The sequence below is a fragment of the Schistocerca americana genome, chromosome 7 (assembly GCF_021461395.2).
Source record: "Schistocerca americana isolate TAMUIC-IGC-003095 chromosome 7, iqSchAmer2.1, whole genome shotgun sequence".
Classification (NCBI taxonomy): domain Eukaryota; kingdom Metazoa; phylum Arthropoda; class Insecta; order Orthoptera; family Acrididae; genus Schistocerca; species Schistocerca americana.
The window spans coordinates 134,044,327-134,071,891 of record NC_060125.1 but is presented as its reverse complement, the minus strand read 5'-3'; the positions used below and the strand labels follow the sequence as shown (position 1 = coordinate 134,071,891).

Genomic DNA, 27,565 nt, shown 5'->3' with positions numbered 1-27,565 from the left:
CACGGCCACCGCGGCCGGCGCCAACAGCAACAACATGTAAACACGTAGAGTACTGCGCATAGGTCGAGAACGCCTATATAAGGCAACAAGTGCCTTGCATAGTAGCCGGCCGAAGTGGCCGTGCGGTTAAAGGCGCTGCAGTCTGGAACCGCAAGACCGCTACGGTCGCAGGTTCAAATCCTGCCTCGAGCATGGATGTTTGTGATGTCCTTAGGTTAGTTAGGTTTAACTAGTTCTAAGTTCTAGGGGACTAATGACCTCAGCAGTTGAGTCCCATAGTGCTCAGAGCCAACCTTGCATAGTTGTTAGCTCGGTTACTGCTGCTACAAAGACAGTTTATCAAGATTCAAGAGAGTTTGAACACGGTAGTATAACCGGTGCACGAGCAATGGGACACAGCATGTCCGAGGTAGCGATGAAGTGGGGATTTTCCCGTAAGACCATTTCACGAGTGTACCGTGAATGTCAAGAATCCTGTAAAACATCGATATCGCTGCGGCCGGAAAAAAAATCCTGCAAGTACGAGACCAATGATGATTGAAGAGAATCGATCAACGTGAGAGAAGCGCAACCCTACCGCAAAATGCTGCAGATTTCAATGCTGGGCCATCAACAAGTGTCACCGTGCGAACCATTCAACGTAAAATCACCTATATGGACTTAAGGAACCGAAGGCTCAGTCCTGTATCCTTGACGACTGCACAACACAAAGCTTTATGCCTCGCCTGTGCCGGCCACACCGACACTGAAGTGTTAATGACTGGAAATATGTTGTTGTGTCCAGTCGCATGTGTCTCGTTTCAAACTGTATTGAGCGGATGAACGTGTACGGATATGGAGACAGCCTCATGAATCCATCGACCCTGAATGTCAGCAGCGGACTGTTCAAGCTGGTGGAGGCTCTGTAATGGTCTGTGGCGTGCGCAGTTGGGGTGCTATGGGACACCTGATACGTCGAGATACGACTCTGACTGTTGGCACGTACGTAAGCATCCTGTCTGATCAACTGCATCGATTCATATCCATTGTGCATTCCGACGGACTTGGGAAATTCCAGAAGGACAATGCGACACCCCACACGTCCAGAATTACTGCAGAATGGCTCCAGGAATACTCTTCTGAGTTTAAACACTTCTGCTGTCCGCCAAACTCCCCAGACATGAACTTTATTGAGCAATCTGGGATGCCTTGCAACGTGCTGTTCAGAAGAGATCTCCACCCCCTCGTACTCTTCAGGATTTATGCTACGGATTTATGGACAGCCCTGTAGGATTCATGGCATCAGTTCCATCCAGCACTACTGCAGACATTAGTCGAGTCCATGGCACGTCGCGTTGCGGTACTTATGCGTGCTCGCGAGGGCCCTACACGATAATAGGTAGCTGTAGTACCAGTTTCTTTGACTCTTCAATGTATAACATGCAGATTCGAAATATGTAAATGGAAAGCTTCTATCAATATCCAAGGTTTGGTGAAAACTGAACTTTTCTTGCACTTGCACTCCAACTCCCTCCCCCCCTCCCCCCTCGCCACTCCCCATTTCCTATGCAGCCCGATGTGTCGCCCTAAAGTGTCTCAGTATCGAATCCTAAGCAAAAATGTTTGACGGCCACTGCCTTATAGCCTAATCCGCACTTTGAAGTCAGCGACGTATAATAAATCCATGGAATAATGTAATAAAAGGCACAGTAGCGAAATAAAAACCGTTAACAGAATGTTACTTCCATTGTCACGCGTTTGAAACTACACATAGGAAACAAATTATAAATTCTTAACAAATTAAATTGCTTACGATGGCGTATCGAATATCGGGAGGTTTGCACACAGGTAACAGGGAAATATTTCTTAACTTTACTTTCCACTCAAGGACATAGGTCATGTACTCAATCTTTACATTTCGTACACAGAACATGTCTTATTTTCCATCTTCCTTACACAGCTGACATAACCAATTCACTGTATCCCTTTTTTCATCTTAAAGTATTCATCTATCTGTACCTTTTTATATGTTTGTGCGCAAGTTTCTTCTTTTTTGCCTTTTTTTTTTGGCTTTTATTTTCTTTCTATAAGCACTTGATGTTAATTCCATTGTAGATTTAGGTCGTTTTGTATTTTTCTTGATAACTGCTGTTATACAGGGGATAGGAAATTAGCTGTTCAAGCAAGCCTTTATTTGTTGACTTAATGTTGACAACTGTTGCAATAGTGTGTTCTGGTTCACATTCGTGAGACATTGTAGAAGGTTCAGACTGATCACTGAGTGTTTCGTCTGACTGATCAACAGTATTACGGTAGTAGCTACAAATTCCTCTTCTTTGACGACATTTCTATCACATGGCCAGAAGAGTGGTGCCTGAAAATCGTTTAGTGCTATGTACAACTGACTAGAGTAGTTTCTGTGGAATCTTTCGAAAGCAATGGTGGTTTCTGTCTGTTAAAACTTAATTTTGACATAATGGATAGAGGAAAGACGTTCTTGTGTATGTAAGTATCTACCAACATTCTAGTTTTTCATTCATAGGCATCGGTGACGTTACGTTTTCAACAAAACAGTCAGCAATCATAAGAGAGAAACTTCCCCATTTCATTTCAGGAACAGCAGTCATGATCTAGTCCGAGTATTTTTATATTTCGCCCCCAGTTCTATATTAGATGAAATTTACAATCTTCGAATCTTACAACAGACCACCCTTCACTTCAAGCTTCCATAATACTCTCTTAGAAGTTTGAAAACGTCGTTGAAGGTTTAATTTCATACCTAGATTATGTCTTTTATCAACAACTGTCGAAAAGACATGCTGATAGAATAAAGTTTTCTTGTCGCTGAACAAAGGAAATCACCATTGCAATATAGTGTCGTAAATAATCGTAAATAACTAACAAAAAGCTTTATGCAGTACTTGAAGGTTCCACCAACATATATTGTGTCAGACTGACTAATTATTCTGAGGTTTCAGCTTCACAGAATATTACAAGCTCTTGTCAGAATCATTATGTAACAACAAATTCGCCCCATCTGCAGTTCTCACAGTTAATGTGTTCAGAACATGAATCCCCTGGGTACTTGTAAGTCATTTCGATGGAATTTTCCGCCTAACTTTGTAAATGGATTTACCAAAGCTGTCGACATTTTTAATGGGTGTCTTTGCTGTGTGTTCTCCTGTAAGTTGTTTATATGTCAGTTTTATAGTTTCTCACATATCTGTTCCGTAGCTTTGACGGAATAGTTTCTGCGTCTGAATTTGATCACCATCTGTCTGACTGGTTGTGGTCATCTTGACTCGAGCACATCGGTGTCTTCAAAGGAGACAATGTTAATAAAATTTTGCAATTCTTAAGGCTCCACGCCCGTCGCGCTACAGTTTTTGGAATACGAAAGTGTTGCCTTTCTGAAGCAGCATTTTCTTTCCTGTTTTACAGACTGCAACAGCGACGGGGAACACGTTCACTATGAAGCGATCTGCCTTAGACTGAAATCTGAGCCAACAGACTACCACTCCGAGATGGTATGGAGGGCTCGGGACTACTATCTGCCGGTGCTTAGACTCGCTTGGGAGGCATGGGTCCTGCTAGCATACAGGCCAGTCTACTTACGAGGTCCTGCGCCTTGACTGAAACGATACTCCCTAGGCACGTAATTTGAATAGGTCTTTTGTAAGGAACGGTGTCAAAAGCCTTCTCGAAATCTAAAAATATGGAATAAATTTCATATTCCCTGTCGATATCACTTATTACTTCGCGCAAGTAAAGAGATAGTTGTGTTTCACAAGAAAGATATATTATGAATCCGTGCTGACTGTGTCAATAGACCGTTTTCTGCGAGGTAATTCTTAATGTTCGAACACAAAATGTGTTTCAAAAACCATATGCGTTGCAAAATGCTACTGAAAATCGACGTTTTTGATATGGGTCTGTAATTCATCGTATTGCTCCTGTCTCCTTTCCTGAGCATTGGTGTAACCTGCGTAACTTTCCAGTCTTTAGGTATGGAACTTTCGTTCAGTGAATGGTTATGTATTAATGCTAAGTATGGAGCTATTGTGACAGTATACTCTGAAAGAAGCCCAATTGGTATGCAGTTTGCACCGGAAGACTTGCTTTGTTTATTGATTTAAGCTGCTTTGCTCCACCGAGGATATCTATTTCTAATTTACTCGTGTTGGCAGAAGTTCCTGGTTCGCACGCTGCAATATTTTATTCGTCTTCTTTGGTGAAGAAATTTTAGAGAAATAAGTTTAATAACTCCACATGAAGGTTTGTCTCGTGTTTTCCTCTTTGATACTGCTTTTCTGTTCAGAAAACTAGCCTTTTCCCTGCAGCTTCACCCACATATGTGTCCGAAACATATGTTGAACACACCTCCTCCTCGCACCTCTGTGTGTCCACTTATTCCTCTCTCTGTCTGCCCACCTCGTCCTCCTACCTCTATCTCCTATTCCCCACTCTCTCTGTCTCTTCACCTTCTCCTCCCCTTCTTTGCCTATTTCCTCCACCTTCTCTCTCTAATCATATCTTTCTCCCCCTCTGTCTGACTGTATCCTCCTACCCCTCTCTCTCTCCATCTCCACCTCCACTCTTCTTTTTCAATCTTCCCACTGCCCCTCTACACCTTTACCTACCTCCTCTCTCTTTCCTCCACCACCTCTCTCTGACCATCTCCCCTCTATCCAAATCAACCTTGTCCCAGCCATGCTCTTCGGCACGAGTAGCCCTTTCAGTACAGTTCAGTAAAGTTGGCCAATACTACTCCACCATCATGCAGGTCAGGCTACATATCAGGTGCTTGAAACTCATTTATTTGTCCCTGATATACAGGCCACCAAGCAAAGCAGACTGATAAAACAAGCCAATACAATGTAACACAATACACCTGTCACGCAGGGCACCCTTCATGTTGGGGCTGGGAAAACTTTGTTACCCTAACATGTAGGCTGCCCTGCAAACCAGGTTGACTTGGCACACTGATACCATTCCCACATAACATGCCTGTCATACAGGGTGGCCTATATGCCATTAGCTAAATAACATTTTTTTGTCCTTATCTTCCCTTCTATTGGAGCTAGGCAGTTATAAACCCCTTACTGCTAATACTATTGAGACCTGCTGTTCCTGTTTGGATGAAATTGCTCAAGGGATCTGGGAGGAGAACCCAGGCATACACACATACATACATACATACAGGATGAAAATTATTGAACTATATGAAAAAAACGTAAATTAGTTACAAACTATGGCATGCACACACATCATTCAAGATGTAAACATCACTACAGATATTTGGATTTAGGTTATGACATGTTCAGTATACCTGCCATCATTGGCGATGATGTGGCGCAGACGAATAGCGATATTCTGCATGACCCGCTGAAGTGTTGGAACATCTATGCTGTCAGTGACCTCCTGAATGGCTGAACAGTGATATCAGGGTACGTCCTGTCTTTAAGATAGCCCCGCAAAAAGGAGTCGCATGTGTTCAGATGTGGAGAACATGGCTGCCAATCCAGGTCCTGCCAGTGGCCTCTGGGTACCCCAGAGACAGAATGCGGTCCCAAAAGTGCTCCTCCGGGACATCAGACACCCTCCTGCTTCGATGGGGTCGAGCTCCGTCTTACATGAACCACATCTTGTCTACAACAGGGTCACTTTGGTAGTCACTGTACCATAAAGGAATATCGCACCGATTATTCTGTGACTGGACATTTTTCACCACACAGTCACCCATTAAGGGTGAAGAGACTTCTCGACCGCAAAATGCGGATCCTGAATCCCCAAAATGCGCCAAATTTGCTTATTGACGAACCCATCCAAATGAAAATTGGCTTCGTCGCTAAACCAAACCTTGAATGCGCATAGCAATTTCCGTCATGCCTCGCCGCCAGCCGTGCTGTTTGAACGTCCTAATGCAAACCGTTCAGGAGCATACGATTTTCTTTCATGTAATTCAATAATTGTCACCATTTACATACACTATGCTTTATACACAGGGTTATTCCGCTGTCCCAATTGATCCCGGTTCATGCAAACCGTAATATTGTATCTGGCGTTAAAAATTCATATGCGAGATTTTCATATTCTCTCGCCTGCTATGTGCTAACTACACTCCTGGAAATTGAAATAAGAACACCGTGAATTCATTGTCCCAGGAAGGGGAAACTTTATTGACACATTCCTGGGGTCAGATACATCACATGATCACACTGACAGAACCACAGGCACATAGACACAGGCAACAGAGCATGCACAATGTCGGCACTAGTACAGTGTATATCCACCTTTCGCAGCAATGCAGGCTGCTATTCTCCCATGGAGACGATCATAGAGATGCTGGATGTAGTCCTGTGGAACGGCTTGCCATGCCATTTCCACCTGGCGCCTCAGTTGGACCAGCGTTCGTGCTGGACGCGCAGACCGCGTGAGACGACGCTTCATCCAGTCCCAAACATGCTCAATGGGGGATAGATCCGGAGATCTTGCTGGCCAGGGTAGTTGACTTACACCTTCTAGAGCACGTTGGGTGGCACGGGATACATGCGGACGTGCATTGTCCTGTTAGAACAGTAAGTTCCCTTGCCGGTCTAGGAATGGTAGAACGATGGGTTCGATGACGGTTTGGATGTACCGTGCACTATTCAGTGTCCCCTCGACGATCACCAGTGGTGTACGGCCAGTGTAGGAGATCGCTCCCCACACCATGATGCCGAGTGTTGGCCCTGTGTGCCTCGGTCGTATGCAGTCCTGATTGTGGCGCTCACCTGCACGGCGCCAAACACGCATACGACCATCATTGGCACCAAGGCAGAAGCGACTCTCATCGCTGAAGACGACACGTCTCCATTCGTCCCTCCATTCACGCCTGTCGCGACACCACTGGAGGCGGGCTGCACGATGTTGGGGCGTGAGCGGAAGACGGCCTAACGGTGTGCGGGACCGTAGCCCAGCTTCATGGAGACGGTTGCGAGTGGTCCTCGCCGATACCCCAGGAGCAACAGTGTCCCTAATTTGCTGGGAAGTGGCGGTGCGGTCCCCTACGGCACTGCGTAGGATCCTACGGTCTTGGCGTGCATCCGTGCGTCGCTGCGGTCCGGTCCCAGGTCGACGGGCACGTGCACCTTCCGCCGACCACTGGCGACAACATCGATGTACTGTGGAGACCTCACGCCCCACGTGTTGAGCAATTCGGCGGTACGTCCACCCGGCCTCCCGCATGCCCACTATACGCCCTCGCTCAAAGTCCGTCAACTGCACATACGGTTCACGTCCACGCTGTCGCGGCATGCTACCAGTGTTAAAGACTGCGAAGGAGCTCCGTATGCCACGGCAAACTGGCTGACACTGACGGCGGCGGTGCACAAATGCTGCGCAGCTAGCGCCATTCTACGGCCAACACCGCGGTTCCTGGTGTGTCCGCTGTGCCGTGCGTGTGATCATTGCTTGTACAGCCCTCTCGCAGTGTCCGGAGCAAGTATGGTGGGTCTGACACACCGATGTCAATGTGTTCTTTTTTCCATTTCCAGGAGTGTATTAGTCTTACAGAAAAAAAATCAACTGGATCTTTTTGTAGGAAATATATTTTAGTTAAATTTTGCACAGGGATAGGTTTTCACCTGAGGCTGTAGTTTTCGAGTTATTTAAAAAGAATATGCAAAAGTGACCTTCAAACGCACTCTCATTCAGGCCCCAACAGTCAGGATTTCCAGTATGTTGTTAATGGCACTCCCTCCAAAAACTATTCGAAAGGAACACATTGGCAAGAAAATTAAGAGGAAGTTCCGCACGCTCCACACTGCCAAATGTTTCCAGTAGAAAGGACAGCAGCAACCCCAACCGAAATGTCACGGAGGGGAGAGCGAGAACGAGAGGGAAAAGGATAGCTACATGAACCAAGGCGTGGCCTTCAGTGGATGACGACATTGAGGCTGCATTTATTACTTCAGCCCAAACAAGCTGAGGAATATTAGCATAAAGATGCGTCATAGCACTGCCTGTTTTTATAATCGTACGTGGATGGGCATCCTCGGGAATTGAAATATGTCTTCACTATCAAGGATGTCTTTTGTCTGCTGTCAAGCTCTCCTCTATCTTCCAAAAGCACAGTTATGAGCACAGTTATGCATGCGCGATAGCCGTTGGTTGATCCTTCAGATGTTTCAATTTCCAACAGCCTTAGATTTATGTCTAAAAATTGATTCTTGGAAATTTTGTATGGTTACACTAGAACCATTCATAATAATGACATGTAAACATGGAGATCCTCCAACAACAGTCTACGAATTGGTATTGTTTCTTCACGAAGAGTACTTTAAAAACCAATATTCTCTGGTGGATTCATGCGACTCTGCTTCATGTCAGGTAAATGTTCATTTGACTTGGTCCTATCTTACTATAGGGTCATGGTGTCATCCCTAGGTTCCGGTAGCATTTTTCTGTGATTCTCCAATTCGTTTGGAAAGCGTGCCTCGCTACGGACACTCACTCAGAATGAACGATTATTCGTGGACGTTACAACGGCAGTAGAAAACAGTAACAGTAAGTTTATTATACGGATGCTGCGAGACATTATACAAGTATTGTAATCCACAGGTTGTGCCGGTGGGGCTGAGGAAGACTCTGAACTGGCTGTCAGTGAACTATCCCGGGTACCCAATAATCGTCACAGAAAACGGCTGCAGCGACGACGGCACTACGCTGGATGACAAACAGCGCGTAGCCTACATCAGGGTAAGTCCATCTGGCCCGCAGCGCGCCCAAGCTGTGCGAGCGAGCGAAGGTATAAAAATGTCACAAAGTTGTGAGACTGTAATAACACATTACAAGTTCTTTACTACAACAGGTAAAGGTGGAAACAAAGCTTACTAGTAGTGTCAGATTTCAGTTACTTCCTACGCATAAATGCATACCGACTTTGTAAGATGTCTTTTGAATTTCCATTGCCTGCTTGACTGTGTGTGTGTTTCGAATTGGTGTTCCATATTTCAGTTGGGCCCCCATGCGAAGCACTCTTGTCATATGCAGCAAGAAGGAAGGCTGAGGATACTTACAAGACCACGTGCCAATTGGATTTCTTTTTTTTTTTTTTTTTTTTTTTTAGGTTACGTGAAGCTCAGAGTTCAGGCTCGCTTCCCAGCCAGAGCAAAATTCTAAAGAAAAGCTGCTGTTCCATGAGTATTTCCGTGAAGCGCAAAATACACGAGGATGAAAAAATTTATTTCTAACGCTCTGTTTTTAATTTAAACAATCTTTCATAAAAGAGTCCTAATTAAGAATTTATATTTGCAACGAAAACTAAATATTTGTATGCGATATGTAATTAGCAATAAGAAGACGCGCATTTTTCATAAAAATGACACATATTGTTACTCAGCATATATTAGATGAATTTTATGTTTAAATGACGTAGGTAACCGAAATGAAAAGAAAAATAAACAAAAAAGTAATGATCGAAACGAGTTTCCAACCAGCGATTACTGGTCTCGAACGTTACTGATTTTTTCCAGCTTAATGTATTTTAAGCTTCAGGCAAATGTTAGTAAAACATGCATCGCTGTTTAAAAATTAGCGTCAGCTGGGAACCTATCTCAGGACCCAAACGTGGCAAAAGATCATTCTACCCCACAGTCACGCTCCTAGTCGAGAAAATCGCCCTAATTTAAAGGTATTTAAGATGGTCTTAAAACTTCAGTGTCGATTTCCTTCAGAGTTTTTGTGAGTTGCTTCGAACAGATTTCGAGAACTGATATTTCAGTTGTGAATTTCGCTTACCTTAAATATAAAAAATTACAAAAATCCGATTGCCTTGCGGCCTCCTTGTGAAATAAACCGTAATTCCTCTTGGTCCTCTCTTTTTATAGGACACAGATACAACATTAGCTACAATTTCTGTAAATGAAACAATATGCTAACTTCTAACGTATCGGAAGGAGCTTAGGAAAAATATTTTAAGAGGACCACAACCCGCCAATCGAACCCATGTTAATTTAGGCAAGTATTTGACCCATTTCTGAAAGAAACAATTTAATGCAATAATACTTTTACTGTATGTTACATGATGCTAATAGAGTCAACTGTACTAAAATCTACTTTATCCATTTTATAGTTTTTAAGAAATACTTTTTTTAAATTTACTAACAAAAAATATTAAGTTTTATCTACAGAAAATATTTTTTGTGAGCTTCCTAATGGGGGAATATTAATGAACGTAGTACCAGAGGTGGCTTTCTATGCTATGCAGAGTCTCTGAAAATTTCATTCATTTATCTATGATATTTTCTGATATAATGTGGCATATGTACTGAAAATTTTATTTAGCGGGAAATTGAGTTCAAATAAAAACTTTTGAAATTTGTTACTTACAGTTAATTAATACTGTCCCGCTGCATATGATGGCCCTTCTTTGGCCTCTAGCAGGTCTTCCAGCTTCTTTTTCACCTTCCTGAGTGTTTGTCTTACTTTCTTGGCCATATTAGATGCAGACCTGTCTGCATCGGCTATCCTCATTTTATCGCAATGTTGCAGCCCACCAGCATTAATTCCCAGCTTTTCCAGTACCCAACACTTTCCAGTATTACCACAAAAAATGGTTCAAATGGCTCTGAGCACTATGGGACTCAACTTCTGAGGTCATCAGTCCCCTAGAACTTAGAACTACTTAAACCTAACTAACCTAAGGACATCACACACATCCATGCCCGAGGCAGGATTCGAACCTGCGACCGTAGCGGTCGCGCCGTTCCAGACTGTAGCGCCTAGAACCGCTCGGCCACTCCGGCCGGCAGTATTACCACAATTTAATGTAATAACAGCATCATGAACTCCTAGTTTCACTGTATGCATTCCTACAAATACAGTTTTAGGAAGGCGGTTCCAAATTATGCTGGTGAAACATTCATTTGGGTTCTGTGTCTGCCCATACAGACATTTCCTTAGAAGGTCAGGATGAGCCAAGTCTGTGAAAATAGGTTTAACTGCTGTAATAACAGCAGCAGGAAGAGAATTCTGGTGAGAATAAGATTCTCCAGTTGCCTGAGCCCTATTGTATTTGCACCACGAATTTTCTCCTGATGGACACAATCCATGTCATGGCTTTTCATCAGTAGAGGCTTTATGGAAGAATATGGCCCAAACATCTCTCTTCATTGCCTCCATATTTTCTTTATTTCTCCGAATTGGCTGCCCATAGTATACCTGCAAGTTTTCTATTTCAGTTTTGGTTAACCGACCCTGTCCGGTCAACAATTTTCCATCTTCTAATTTTTTTCCTCTCATATAAACAGTTAGTTTTCTCAGCCTTGTTCCCAAACGTTTTTGAACATGGCCTACACATTCTATTTTGCTAATAATGGCATCTCCATATGGTTTAGAGTTCACCACATTGTTTTATGCCTTACTGTCACCATAGCCCAAATATTTCGTGTACTGTACGCCACTTGTTTCTACAGAGCGATGAAATATTTGTTGCACTCCATGAATTTCCATACGACCACTTGTTCCTCTAAAATTAGCCACACAGTTGTGTTCTTTATGTTCACTGGCCTTACAACAGTTGCAATATTTAGACATTATCTCCACATCTAACACTTTACCAGTGTCTACACTCGTGGCAGTCACTACTCCATTCAGAGAAGTATGTCCTCTTTTCTGACAACTTCCATCAAGTGCAACTGCAATGTCGAACATCCATCATTTTCTTCCACTGCTTCCCTAGCAGCCAGTTTCATGCTTTCCTCACAGACCTCATGTACAGCTTTCTCTAAAATTGCAGTCAGTTTTTCAAATTTATTTGGTGGTTGATGTAAGTTCATCACTGAACAAAATGTTCTTCCTGCAGTCATGCCTTTGCCAATGGACCGTAGGGCGTCAACAAATCTACTATCGATTTCATAAGGGCCACTTGCATCTGGTTTTGAAGAACTCATAAATGAAATCACAGCTGAGCATTTAGTGCAAATTAAATCCAAAGCAATTGCTAGGCCTTTTCTCCCACTGACACTCTCACAAATTCTCATACTCTGTGACTCACCACTCTGTCTAAATTGTACAAATTTAGAAATTACATCTGATAATATTCTCAAATCTATAATAACGTTACTGCACTCCTTGCCACTTACAGGAAATTCGTTGTAATTCTCTTGAAATTGTGAGAGCTTCTTTGATGACGCACTTGCTGAAGAATTACAATTTGAAACATCGTTGCCAGGTGACATAACCTCTTGTACAGAAAGCTTTCTAAAATTGTTTCCTCTAAATTGTCGTTTCTTGAAAATGCCTTTACGTTTCGTCATCTTCAATAAAGACAACAAAACACACGTAAACAAGCACTGCAAACGTTAGTATAAAAACTACTCGCAATCACACTTGCACAAAACTAATCGCGTGTTTGAAAGCGTGTTGTTTACAAACAGCAGAAACAAAAGAATACCGACCGTTGCATTCCAAGGATAACCAAGACACTCGGGAGTAAAAAACAAATCCCTGACGCGCAATGTAGGGGATATAAAGATCTAAAATATATGCAGAAAAGTGGGTGATAGAATAGTGGGCGTGGCACATAAACACACGTGGTAGGGAAAAATTTTTTTCAGCAATATCCTTTTCAGAATACTTAAATAAAACCTTAATCTATCGAAATATGATAAAAACACAAAATCGATTTTTTTCGACCTGAACCACGGTCTGGTCCCCTTAAATGCCTGTTCGTCCTCATGCTTAAGCGAGCAGACTTTGAGGAAACAAGTAAAAGATAAGAGGCTTAATACAACGGCAGTCCTGGTGTGAAAGCCTCATTAGGCCGTGTAGCAGTAGCCGATTGCAGTCGCCTTCCATTCCAGTTTTGGCATAGTACTTGAATGTTTTTGCGAAAAGTTTCAGCTTACTTCACTTGAAATATCCCCTTAGAAAAAATTTATGATTGACTGTGCTGGTAAACCTCTTACGTTATTTGATTATCAAACAGCTGAGCAAAACCGAACGTACTCAGACATTTCTCTCTTTACTCATTCTGATCATCACTAAACTGACACACAATATTTTTAGCGCAATGCAATCTGACTTTCAATAATCCCTACAAAAGAATGGCCCTGACTAACAATAACCTATACCTTTCATGAATCACTTACCTCACAAAAATCTTCGTTACTCGAACTACTGCGATACAGCGAGCGCCAATACTGCCAGCTAAATAAAAGATTCTAACTACTGTAGGCACTAACTACTGATAGGCATAGTTAGCAACTGAAAGATTTTGATAGAGAACAAACAATGTATTTACCTTAACAATATTCAAAAGTCATCATGTATATATCAGTTCATGATATACAGTATTACAAATTTACTCCTCCTGATGGACGCACGTCCAGATCGTCCGCTCTCAAAATTCTACCATCTCTCTCCCCACATCCACCACTGCTGGCGGCTCACCTCCAACTGAGCAACGCTACGCGCTGTTCACATTCAACTGCCCAACACTACAATAGCAAATATTCCAGCAATGCAAACCAGCCACAGACTTCACACAGCACAGCTAGTGATTTTCATATAGAGCGCTACGTGGCGCTACCAACATAAAATCCTAAACAGCCTACTTACACACTGAACTCGTATTTTCAAGACCTTTCTAATTCCATGAAAATTTATACAGTTCCATTAAGGAGAAGAATACAGACATGCTGAAATATTTCGGTTGCTACAAAAGTTAAGAGTATCACACATGCAACAGAACTACGTGTTGCCCTGCCTACTTCCGGCAGAGGAAAATAAAACTGGCATGGAAAAATTTCAGGCATAAAAGAGTAGGCAACTTAAATTACATCATCTGTCCCAGTCAGATGCTGTATGTTGAGTTGCCTATCTTAAGGTGCATGAAATATTTTTCAGGGCTACTTTTATTTCTTGCGTGCTGTATGATTTTCCCAAAACCTTGTTTTGAACTGTTGACAAAATGAAAGTGCTGCTACATGTTCCGCAGCTCTGTGTATATGAAACCAACGTGGACATGAAGCTGTTACTATGGAGAATCACCAACTGACTGCGGCGCCGCTAGTAGCTGACAGTAGTTGACAAAGTGAAGGCTGAAACACTGATGTACCAATACGGAAGATGATAAAGTTGATAAAGTGAAGACTGAAACACTGACTTATGTCTTCCCAATTTATCCTGAGCTTCACAACTTCGTTTCCATGCTGAACTGCAGATGGCAAATGTAGGTACAGAGGAGTGTGAACTTGAAAATCAGCTGCAGTGTCTTGTTAGATGAAAGTGTGCAGGTTCAAAATGGTTCAAATGGCTCTGAGCACTATGGGACTTAACATCTATGGTCATCAGTCCCCTAGAACTTAGAACTACTTAAACCTAACTAACCTAAGGACAGCACACAACACCCAGCCATCACGAGGCAGAGAAAATCCCTGACCCCGCCGGGAATCGAACCCGGGAACCCAGGCGTGGGAAGCGAGAACGCTACCGCACGACCACGAGATGCGGGAAAAGTGTGCACGACCTGAAGAGGTATCTATTAGATTCTGCAATGTGTGCCAGTAATCGTCAATAGATCAGAACAGTCTATTGTATATTAGAGTACTTGAAAGGGAACTGTATTGTTCTGAATGAATTCAATGTCCTGGTGGCGGTTGCCAAATGAAACTCAACTGGCCTCTTGGCAAGCAGAGCGGAGGCTGAATAATATGAGTAATTAAAAATATTAAGCCCTGGAACCAGATACACAATTTTTCATATTTATCTGTGGGATTCACAAGACGACTGCATCAAAAGTAAACTCACTAGACAGAAAATTAATCAGCCATAAAGAAATCATAACGGTCATTATTTAATACCGTTTAATTCCATCCCTGGGCTTGATAACCACTTGGATTCGGTTAGGAAATGCGTCCACAAGGTTGTGCTGGTATGTCACATCCACTCGCTAAAAATTGGATCGCGCATTTCCACAAAACTGCGGGAAGACTGACGTTGGCGTTTCCCTGCTGTTCAAATTTATGCCACAAATCTTCTGTGAGATTCGAATCTGGAGACTTTGCAGGATGTTCTCTGTTATAGGTGTGGATGGGCCTTCATCCACTGCCTGCAGCAATTCCTGTCGGGTTCGGAAGCGATTTTGACTCAAGCCGTGAAACACGTTTTCGGTACCTCTCAGTCAGCGTATTTTTCCGACCACAATTCTGACGTCGCATTTCGTGGCCACGTGTGTTACACCGCTGCTTATAAGCAAGTTGACCAGTCTGCTACGAGACAGCAACAAATCCACAAATTTCACACAACGTATGGCCATGGGAGCGGCCAAACACGATTGCTCCTTTTTTGCCATTCTGTCACGTTCTTTCATTCTCCCATTTTTACGTACAAGTCCGTTTGAAGTCTGAACGTCTCACGGATCGCTACTGACTCGTGCTAAAGTAGAGGCAGTGCAGGCGCGGTTAAGCACGGGGCCCGATCGATGCGACGTCTGTAAGGACTTAACTATTAATCTGTCCGTGCACAGTGGGGTGGTTTTCTTGTCCGGTGAGCTTACAAGACATACAGGAAAGACACACATACCAGTGGGTAGACCATCTCCCGACGTTTTTAAGTGACATTATGGGTGCTCAATACGGAGACCGCTTGTGTCGCAGCAAACGTCAACACGATAGTCAAATTCTTGCCATACACGTCGCAACACGTCATGATCTGTATCAACGTTCGCATTAATTATCCTTCCTTGCAACTCTTCAAAACTGACAACTGAGGCAAGAACACATGATATTTGACATAACACCATAACAACAAATCACATGGAATCAAATCACGTGACAATCGGGGCACTCAATAAGAGGAAAGTCATGATGGGCAGGAAATCGAATCCAGCCCTGAGGCAGTTCGGCACTGTTGTAGTCACAGACGTCTGAAAGAAAGTATGGTGGAACACCATCTTTCCGCAAAATGAAGTCTTCACTGTCGTGTTGTTAAATGTGCCATCAGTCACCGCTGCAGCATGTTCAGATACAAGAAACCAGCCTCAGTTTTCCCAGCAAAGAAAAATGGCCAATAATCTTTTGAGGAGAGCTTGGCACAAAAGACGTTAACTTTAGGAGAATCACGAATGTGTTCCACAATCTCGTGTGGATGTTCTGCGCGCGCGATTGTTATGACGGTTCATTTTTCCCGGCAAATCAAATTTAGCTTCGTCATTGTAAACCAGACTCCATGAAAACCGCCTTCCTCCAGTAGCTGCTGCTTGTGTTGAACGATGTTCACTCTCCCGAGTAGACAGCTCATGTAACAACTGCGATCGGTACGGCTTCACACACGCCCAGACACGCCCAACCTGTAGTGCTGCGCCACGGCGAAACATGGAGGGACTGATAAGTGTCATTTTTCTTCATAACTTGTGGTTTTTGTGCAATCGTCTTCCGAAACCTTGCCGGTATTTACGAATAATTCCGTAATACGTTACTATATTTTTAGTGTAAATAGGTCATTTCTTGCAAGGACAACCAGTGCAAAGCACATGTCTGTGCTCTCTTTATTAAACGTCAAGATCTACATGCAAGAGTAATTGAAAAAGTAGCCACGCATTTGACTACAATAGTAATATTACCACTGGTTTGTCTTACAGTCCAAAGAAAACACGAAACATTTGTGCCCCATTAGCTGTCCCCACAGATCTTGACTAGCTTCAAATCCCTCATTTTTTGCATATTCTGCTTAGTTTTACAAAAGCCACTGTTACTGGTATCTTTGAAAACATTTACAATTCTTTTTTTTTCTGCATACTTTTCTCAGCATTAATTTCGATATATGGTTTTATACAGGAAGTTAGACGAAATGATAATATCTGCTGAATTTACCTTAGGATAAGACTATTTTTCAGTCACTAATTTAAATTTCTCTAGTGAATCACATAACGTTCTTTATATACTGAGGCGCCAAAGAAACTGGTATAGGTATGCGCATTCAAAGACAGAGATATGTAAACAGGCGGAATACGATGCTGCGGTCGGCAACAACAAGTGTCTGGCGCAGTTGTTAGATCGGTTACTGCTGCTACAATGGAAGGTTATCAAGACTTAAGTGAGTTTGAACGTAGTGTTATGGTCGGCGCACGAGCGTTGCGACACAGCATCTCCGAGGCAGCGACGAAGTGGGGATTTTCCTGTACGACCATTTCACGAGTGAACCGTGAATATCAGGAATCCGGTAAAACATCAAATCCCCAACATCGCTGCGGCCGGAAACAGATCCTGAAAGAACGGGACCAACGACGACTGAAGAGAATCGTTCAATGTGACAGAAGTGCAACTCTTCCGCAAATTCCCCCAGATTTCAATGCTGAGCCATCAACAAGTGTCAGCGTCCGAACCATTCAACGAAACATCATCGCTATCGACTTTCGGAGCCGAAGGCCCACTCGTGTACCCTTGCTGACTGCACGACACAAAGCTTTATGCCTCGCCTGGGCCCGTCAACACCGACATTGGACTGTTGATGACTGGAAACATGTTGCCTGGTCGGACGAGTCTCGTTTCGAGCGGATGGATGTGTACGGGTATGGAGACAACCTCATGAATCCATTGACCCTGAATGTCAGCAGCGGACTGTTCAAGCTGGTGGAGGCTCTGTAATGGGGTGGGAAGCATGCAGTTGGAGTTAAATGGGACCCCTGATACGTCTAGATACGACTCTGACAGGTGACACGTACGTAAGCATCCCGTCTGATTACATGCATCCCGTCATGTCCATTGTGAATTCCGACGGACTCGGGCAATTCCAGCAGGACGATGCGACACCCCACTTGTCCAGAATTACTACCATGTGGCTCCAGGAACACTCTTTTGAGTTTATACACTTCCGCTGGCCATAAAACTCTCCAGAGATGAACATTATTGAGCATATCTGCGATCCCTTGCAACGTGCTCTTCAGAAGACATTGTATCCGTTCCTTCCGGCACTGCTTCAGATATTCGTGGAGTCCATGCCACGTCGTGTTTCGGCACTTCTGCGTGCTCACGGGGACCCTACACAACATTAAGCAAGTGTACCAGTTTCTTTTGCTGTTCAGTGTAGTACCATGTGGAAATCCTTGCTTATTGATAGTATCATTATTTCTGGGCATAAATTACAATAAAATTAGCCGCCGGTGTGGCCGTGCGGTTCTAGGCGCTACAGTCTGGAGCCGAGCGACCGCTCCGGTCGCAGGTTCGAATCCTGCCTCGGGCATGAATGTGTGTGATGTCCTTAGGTTAGTTAGGTTTAATTAGTTCTAAGTTCTAGGCGACTGATGGGCTCAGAAGTTAAGTCGCATAGTGCTCAGACCCATTTTTTTACAATAAAATTCATGGATATTCTGTGGATACTCAAATTCTCCTACTTCTAAAATTTAACCTTTATCTGAATCATTTAGCTATGTTTATTACCTCAAATCAGTCCACAGACAGACATGACATATAAGAATGTGGTACCTAATACATCCTTGCCCACGTGTAGAGGTTATTAACATTGAGGAGAGGGGAGAGGAGTGAAGAGAGTGTGGGCAGTGTGTGGGAGGGAGATAGGAGGATTGAGGGAGGGTCTGATCAGGAGTTAGGAAGAGAGGCGGATGTTGGTGAAGTTCAAGGTTAGACTTCATCCAGAATGCGCAAGGATTCTTCTGGACTTGTTTCCAAGGCTACTCATTTAGTTGGCCACGTGCCAAAGTCTGAGGAACGAGCTGGAGAGTGATCTTGGTCTAACCAACACTTTTCTCTCCTACGTAAGTCGATTCTATTAAACACTGGTAAATATTTCTATCAGTGTAACCCGTATTTTTTGTATTGTGGAAACGTCAGGCAACTCACTGGAACATGGAAATTTGTGGTAAGTTCCTATGGGACCAAACTGCTGAGGTCATCGGTCTCTAGGCTTACACACTACTTAATCTAACTTAAACTAACTTTCGCTAAGGACAGCACACACCCATGCCCGAAGGAGGACTCAAACCTCCGACGGGAGGAGCCGCGAGAACTGTGGCAAGGCGCCTCACACCGCACTTCTACCCCGCGCGGGGCACACCTCATGTTTGTGGCTTTATGTACTCAGAATATATCTTATTGCGATACTTTTACCTATTCCTTTCTTTTTTTAAATTAGGAGTGGTAACTCTGTCAACGTTCCTCAGTCTTCTAATTAATCAAGAACACCCTGTTAATACGTATGCAGTTATCGCCCTCTGCGATCGACACTGAACACGACATTAATTTAAATGCGAATGGCTTTTAATTTTACCTCTGCCCTCCCCCTTCTCCCACAAAGCTGGTCAAGCTCTTTAACAGACCACTGCCTGAGATATGAGTACTACTAGCAGGAAGGTGCTACAAGCCTTGAAAAGCTGCACATTTGGTTGCTGCAGTTACCTCGGCCCCTGTTGGCGTTAAGAGCTTTGTAATAGAGAGAATGTGGGCATTCCTACACTGCCTGTAGAAAAATCCTATCATCGCCAGAACAGTATCAATTTGTTTGACTATGTCATCATACTTCCCTCAAGATTAATAGAAGTATTCTGCAATGTAAGCCAACATTCGTGCATGAGTAGAACATTCCTTGACACATCTTGATCAAACCAACGCCACAATAAATACGAAAGTCACATTAAGTACAAAAGACCTTTACAAAGTCTTTTACATACTTAGAGGCCTGTTTTTACAAATATAGGTCACGTATCCTTATAGCAGGAACCATGGCGGCAGCTTTTACATGTTCACGAATACGTGGCCAATTTGTTCAGCTTCTTTTGTTTTACGCCTCCGTTACAGATGTATTTTCCTAACACAGTCTTCAAAAAAGTGCTACGCTGTTCATTGATTTCTCAACATAAGTTCCTGTAGATGCTGTCAATTCAGATTCTGATCTCTACGGTGATGTCTGGTTTCCATTTTGTGTGACGTAAGTTCCCTTTTTTCTGAAAAACTGGATGAGCATCTCTTCGTAACAAGTGACGCGTAAACTTCAGAAACAGGATAATATGTTAGAATGATCCGCTGCAGAGTTTTGGTGTAAGGTTCTCCAGGAAAAATATTATGGTGGCAAAGGATATTGTGAAATGACAGCAATGTTTTATTATTATTTACGTATGTGACATTTCTTTACCGAGCACCCATTCTGTTACGTAAATAATCTTTCACTGCGTCGAATCTAGTGCAATATACACTGCCTTTTTAAATAAGTTTGATTTAGCAATATGTCTAAACTGCTGCCCTTTGTCCAATCAATTTGCAGTCAGTTAATAATACGAATTACGAGTGCTGATGCGAGGGAAGCAGAAACTGGTAGTCTGAAATTTTCGTATTTCGAAATGCATACCTCCACGTCATTGAGAGCTAAATACTAGATCAAAAAGCAGAGTGAAAAAAAGTGACGAAGACGGGATTCGATCCCACAACCTTTCGGTTTTCAGTCCATCACTCTGCCTATAAGAAATACACCAGATGCAAATTAAATTACACTTGGTTGCGTTGTCCAGGCACTGCCGCTGTCTTGAGTAATGGCAGTTGTTCGCTAGGTGGCAAGGAATCGTTTTCACAACTTAACTTTTATTCATCATAATTTAGACAATTTGCACGTAATACTTATAATTTGTATACAGAGTGGGTAGGGATTGGGTACAGGTCCCATGGGCATGGGCATGTACACAGAAATGTATTTTTCTTCTAATGTCCAACAAATAACTTTTTTACCGTTGAAAAAGAGAAATAGAATAGCATTAACTATTCAGACCCCAGTATCAAAAAAGTTCATGCAAAACATAAGTTTATGGTTTACGAGAAAACAACATGTACGAACATGATAATAAATGAAACTTCTCGACACCCTCTTAAAGTATAAAAGTGCCTAGTTTGTCTCCACGATAAGTAGACTTTTAAGTAGATAACTTATACTAGAAAACAAATAAGAAATTACATAATAAAAACCCAGAGCAGAGGTAAAATAACATAAAAAATAAAAAGTATATCTCCATGACACACTGATGACAAGTGTCAGGTAAAACTGAAAGATATTTTCGGGAATCAAATATCTCACTTGCATTCGATACCTCTAACAATTTAGCATTCAAACTATTACATAAAATAGGAGATCATGCCAATAAATATAACCACACAGGTGTTCACAAATTATGATGTAGGAATTCACGTGGTTTTATATTGGACAGACAAGCCATACATTTCTTACCAGGTTTAGGGAGCTTACCGAAAACCATAACACCATTACCTTGGTGATCACTTAAGAGAATCCAAACACATTGTGGATAATATGCAGCATAACCTAAAATTTAATGCTATGACCCTGAAGTGAAAAAGCAGACATTATTGAAAAGTTTCATAAAAAAGACAAATAAATGATGTTCTTAATGATCAGTTGGATAAAAATTTCTTCAACCTTTTTGAAGATGTACTCTAATATGATACTTTTCATCAACACAGATAGTTTTATGCTTTCCCCTCTATCAGACATTAGTACTTTATATCCATATACGTTGAAATTCCTCACTTTGAATGCCTATAAACTACTAATATTTGTGTAAAATTTGCACATGTAACAAACAGAAATGGAATAAAATGTGACATGTACAGCTCCACATTTTCATTTATGATATTGCTGATGTATGGAACCCATTTTCTATAATATTGGTATCTATTTGATCAGTTTCCTAGGAACGTATCTTCATACATGATAACCTCAACAGAGTATGATATATTTGGCCTTTCAGAAAGGGACCTTACTTTCTAAAATAATGTTCATTTCCTACTTCTCATATTGTGTACGTTAACATCTCCCATCTGTCATACAAATCTTTTCTTTGTCTTATGTCACCTGATACACAGGAACATTTATAACAGAAATACAGACTTACAAAACTTCACTATAATACATTCATGTTTACATTTATGTTTCATGTCGCTTCAGATAGGTATAACATATGTATAAGTAATACTTTTGGTCCTTATGCAAATATGTTGCATGAGACCACTTATTTGTTCTTCACCTTGAACAGTTAATCATGGTTTTATCCACCACCCACCACAACATATATCTTTATGGTCGGTGATTATTTCACATGAGTTGGCCTATTTTAAAAATGTTACATCTTGAATTAATCGATGTAACTTGGGCACAGTTGCCACATAATTTCATTATTGTGACAACTGGTAGGAAGTAAAATAAATTTAAATAAATTTTATCCCGTGAAGAGGTTTTATCTATGTATCTATCAACATATACCTATGTTTTCTCACATCTGTACTACACAACTCTTAAAAACATAGCCCAGTTTTACTTATCTCTTTGTCCTTGTAAGACCCAATGTCACAAGTACCTTTGTAATCGAATATGATATTAGCAAAGTGTATTCTTTATTAAATATATGCAGTCCAATTTTTGTGCTCATACTACTTTTAGGTAGTAAGCTTATATATTTTGTCGTGAGATACCATATGATCAGCATGATGTAAGCAGTGTGAATTCTTATTCTCAGTGTTGTATTGTCCACTCCTTTTGTTTATATTTGTTTTTGTCACAAATAACTACACAAGTGATGTGTTGTTTTAAGTGCATTGCTTTAAGTTATTTTACCATATTATATTGTATATACTTCATGATGTGTCAACTTCCATGCCCTGTACGTCACCATACAGTTTGTACTTTTTGTACTTGTGTTTTTGGTGCTTTTCTTCAAGATAACCTATTTACATGGTTCTTATTTGTGCATGAAGTAAGCTTTGTTTGTATTTCAGTATTTTGTTGTTGTTGTGGTCTTCAGTCCTGAGACTGGTTTGAGGCAGCTCTCCATGCTACTCTATCCTGTGCAAGCTTCTTCATCTCCCAGTACCTACTGCAACCTACATCCTTCTATATCTGCTTGGTATATTCATCTCTTGGTCTCCCTCTACGATTTTTACCCTCCAAACTGCCCTCCAATACTAAATTGGTGATGCCTTGATGCCTCAGAACATGTCCTACCAACCGATCCCTTCTTCTAGTCAAGTTGTGCCACAAACTCCTCTTCTCCCCAATTCTATTCAATACCACCTCATTAGTTATGTGATCTACCCATCTAATCTTCAGCATACTTCTGTAGCACCGCATTTCGAAAGCTTCTATTCCCTTCTTGTCCAAACTAGTTATTGTCCATGTTTCACTTCCATACACGGCTACACTACATACAAATACTTCCAGAAACGACTTCCTGACACTTAAATATATACTCGATGTTAACAAATTTCTCTTCTTCAGAAACGCTTTTCTTGCGATTGCCAGTCTACATTTTATATCCTCTCTACTTCGACCATCATCAGGTTTTTTTGCTCCCAAATAGCAAAACTCCTTTACTTTTTTAAGCGTCTCATTTCCTAATCTAATTCCCTCAGCATCACCCGACTTCATTCGACTACATTCCATTATCCTCGTTTTGCTATTGTTGATGTTCATCTTATATCCGCCTTTCAAGACACTATCCATTACGTTCAACTGCTCTTCTAAGTCCTTTGCTGTCTCTGACAGAATTACAATGTCATCAGCGAACCTCAAAGTTTTTACTTCTTCTCCATGCATTTTAATACCTACTCCGAATTTTTCTTTTGTTTCCTTCACTGCTTGCTTAGTATAATAAGTACTTAACATAGCTTTCTATTGAACGGTATGCTTATATCTTTCTTGTCGTGTCATGAAACCTTTCTGACTTTGCTGTGCCATTCTATAAAAAATATTTGTTCACATACATGTAGACAAGATATGTCATCAAGTTATATTATGCTCCACCACAATGTGTTCTATAAAACTGTTGTGTGTATTATTATATTACAATCATCCCACATTACCAATTTAAAGATCTGTGGAGACTCTGTATCTTAAATGATTGCACATTTATTTTTTTAATTTGTTGAGTGTTTTGCTCTTAAATGATGTGACTTGTATGTTGGTACTTTTAATTGCACTCCTACAGGTACCTATTGCAAAAATAATATGCACTTCAAGTTGTCACCTTGCTGAGACCCTTATTGTAAAATTTTTGCCCCTGTATGTTCTTACCTTAAAAACAGCGGTGTTCCTACCTACATTACATAAATAATACATACTTCATGTTTTGTTGTTATAGGTCACATACTGCCACTGATGTGACAATTACTCTGATATGCATATCTATATATTTTTTATGATGAGGTACAACTTGTTTCACACCTATATGTGCATAGCCCTCCACAACAGAATATTACTTGTTCCCTTCTATAGTAATTCCTTTTGAGTTCAAATCTGTCCAAGGAAAGGGTAGATTTATACCTGTCATGTTGAACTGCACTTACTTTAAACTTCACCAGGGTAGTATATAATATATTCATTCTGTACTATTATACATTGACAATTTGAATAATTATACCTCAATGCCTTAATTTTCTATAATGGATGGTTTAGACATACTTTATAGATTGATGGTATTTACTGGACCTATGAACTGGAAATTCTAGTTTTCCAGAATCCATGGTACATGTAGCCAATCTTTACCCCCGCCCCCCCCCTTACCCACCCACCCACACACCTATACTTCAATGTTTTATTATTTCTAAAAATATATGATAGGTAAATATTCTACAGAGAGTGTAACTTGAGCCCACACAGCCCCCCTCACCCCCCTACCCTCCCACACCTTTTCTGCTGCTCCTGTACACTACAAATGGCAGTTGCCTGTGCTCCTGTCACATTTGCGCTGTGACCCAGAACATCCTGAACATAATTTTCAACATAAACAAATACAGAAAATTTCAGCTGTACGACGATTATAGCCGTTATACATTAGATGAACCACTGTTTTCAGTTTAATTATTCAGTGTAGTTATTCATTTTGATTATGTGTGTTGGGGTTGGAATGTGGAGCCCTGCCTTTTGTGAATTCAGCGGTACCAATAACGCCATTATTCCTTCTTTTCAGTGTTACTTGTCTGAACTTCTGAAGGCCATTAATGAGGACGGAATTGACGTATTTGGCTACATAGTATGGTCACTCATCGACAACTTCGAGTGGCAAGCAAGTTACACGTAAGTTGCAGATTTCAAAAAAACCTTTTTTTTACAAAAATTCGTCTTTTGCAACAAGAACGAAACGCTCGTAATGATTTTGTTGTTATAAATTAAAAAAAGTAAAACTGGACACAAAATACAATAATGGAGCGATTGTGTTGTTTTAAAATGAACTCCACTGGTAAAATGTGATAAATTTCGGATTTTCATCTTCATGGACATGGTGCAGTATAAAATGATGTACTAATCTATTTAAATCGACATACACAGAATGCACAAAGTAGAACTGACCCGAAAAATACTTCATGCCCTTAACAAAGGCAACCCAACATATATCATTTGTCCCAGATGCTGATGATTAAGTTCGGATGTCTGCCTTTAGGTGCATGAAATATCTTCCAGGCAACTTCTATTTTGTCCACTGCATACATTTCATAAGCTGCTGTACAGTGCTTAGTAGAAGACACTTTCTGCCCCATTCTCTTGGTGTAGAAAAATGGCTTTCTATGAGCCTAGGTCTGTGCACAAATATCTCTTGCCTCATTCGTTCAACCACTACGTGAGATAGAAGCTAGAGGTAGTGGATGTGCTGCGCGCTCCTCCCCAAGTAGGTGTCATGTACTGGTAGCTTTTGTTTGTTCTGCACCGTTAGTTGGTTTTCTCCTAAGAATGACTCTGAAGCGTTTCGTCGTTTACTCCTAAAATATAAGAACAGTGAAATCTAAATCAATTAAATGACATGTTTCTCAGCTCAGCAGTAGACTATAGCAAACGATAATGGCGAGTGCAGACATATGACTAGATGCATGTGGATCTAGCTCTTTCTAAGCACCATTCGCCTCAATGTTCATGCTAAACGTCTATAAAATACAGAAACTCTAGATCAATATATTAAATGAGTACTTTCTGTAGTAATGGTTGAGTGTTTATTAAAGATGGGGAAAGTTTTTCTTCTCTCACAATAGATACTTACCACATTGTAAATGTATTCTGAACCATACTTTATTTCTGTTGCAGAAGCAAATTTGGACTGTACTATGTAGACTTCAACGACTCAGCGTTGCCGAGGACTGCGAAGTCTTCTGTTACTTTTCTCAAAGGCGTCATTGCAGCCAATGCCTTGTCGAGCCAATATTTTGCTACTGATACAGACCAGAAAAACTCAACTTGTAAGTAAATAAAATTCTCTCTCTCTCTTCATGGTAGATGATAACACATTCCATCTCTCCTCTTCTTCTTTTCTCACCATGATCCGTTTTTCTGTTTTGCTTCGTATTCGAAATGAGTTCACTGAAAGTGACATAATGTTTCAGACTGCTATCAACTTTAGTTCTTCTTCTGAAGTCTTCATTTGACTATCAAAGTCGTTGCTAATATGCATCTCCCCTATTTCTTAGACTAATTGCTATTCCATGACTGTAACTTTTGTTAGATTTGGGATTTGACCTGCGTTACTTACTATCTGAAAGACATTGACTGAAAGCTTTAGGTAAATTGTTCTTGAAGGTACACCTGATATAATGAAAGAGCCCACCCCAAAGTTATCCACCTTGCTTGTTTACAAATCTGATTACCTATACAACTTCTCAATGTGTGAGCTAAGTTGAGCTCACTGCTCAACCATCCTGATCTAATATCACTAGACATAGTATTAGGTACCCCACTTAAGGAGTATACTGGTCGTTTTGGAACGTTGCAGATGATGTACAGCTGGTACAAGGTGCTCTTGTAACCCTCCACCTCTGACGTAAGTCGTGGAGTGAAGTACTGTTTATATGCTAGTTGGTTGTATGGGATCAGCCCACAACCATGGGTCGATATAAGGATGTGATAGAATCACAGCAAGGAGATGTCTTCATTGGAAGTGCCCATGATCAGATCTGCCCAGATAGCCGTGCATATTGATGTGCTGCTCCTGGGACATGGAGGTTCCCTAGTCCCAGACTGAACCTCCCCAATAGATTCACAACAAGTGTCGGTATTCAAGAGACTCAGGGTGTGTTTTAGGCGGTTTCCCACATCACAAGAGGTGAATACTGGACTGGTACCAAAAGTCCCGCCTCAGTTACACGATTTGCAAACGTTTAGAGAATTGCGCTCACTCTGGAGCGTAGAACTTCTCTCCCATGGTGTGTGGGGCTGAGAAGAGAATTGAAACGAGCTAACTTCCCAGCTGAAATTAATTAAATTAGTAGAAAAGCGTGGACACTCCTGAACAATTCAGGACTTCAATCTACAACAGCGATGCGGAACCAAGGATAATACCCTCAGAAATGGCATTCCACATTAATACATGTGCTGGAAAAAATTTCTTGGATAGCAATACCGACATATAGACAAACCAAGAGCTAAACCAAATCGGTAATGACCTACAAGACACATAGTCTTCTGAGATCCCTTCTGTGAACAGGGGAGAAACGAGGTCAGGAAAACTCTAGAAACTGGAAAATAAGCAGGAATGACTGGAATATTTCCCAGTACTTATAAAATACCTAGGGAAGCAGGGAAGGACTTGGCTGAAACAATTTTATACAGA

At 41.5% G+C, this 27,565-nt stretch overlaps 1 protein-coding gene across 1 annotated transcript in view; it reads left to right on the top strand.

Annotated features, from left to right (window-relative positions):
* Window positions 1-27,565, top strand: part of LOC124622195 (myrosinase 1-like) — a 224,212-nt gene that overhangs the window by 154,494 nt on the left and 42,153 nt on the right. The window contains exons 10-12 of the mRNA XM_047147846.1: window positions 8,581-8,718; window positions 24,941-25,047; window positions 26,047-26,198. Of these exons, the coding sequence (XP_047003802.1) occupies window positions 8,581-8,718; window positions 24,941-25,047; window positions 26,047-26,198 (397 nt within the window). The remainder of the gene's footprint in view (window positions 1-8,580; window positions 8,719-24,940; window positions 25,048-26,046; window positions 26,199-27,565) is intronic.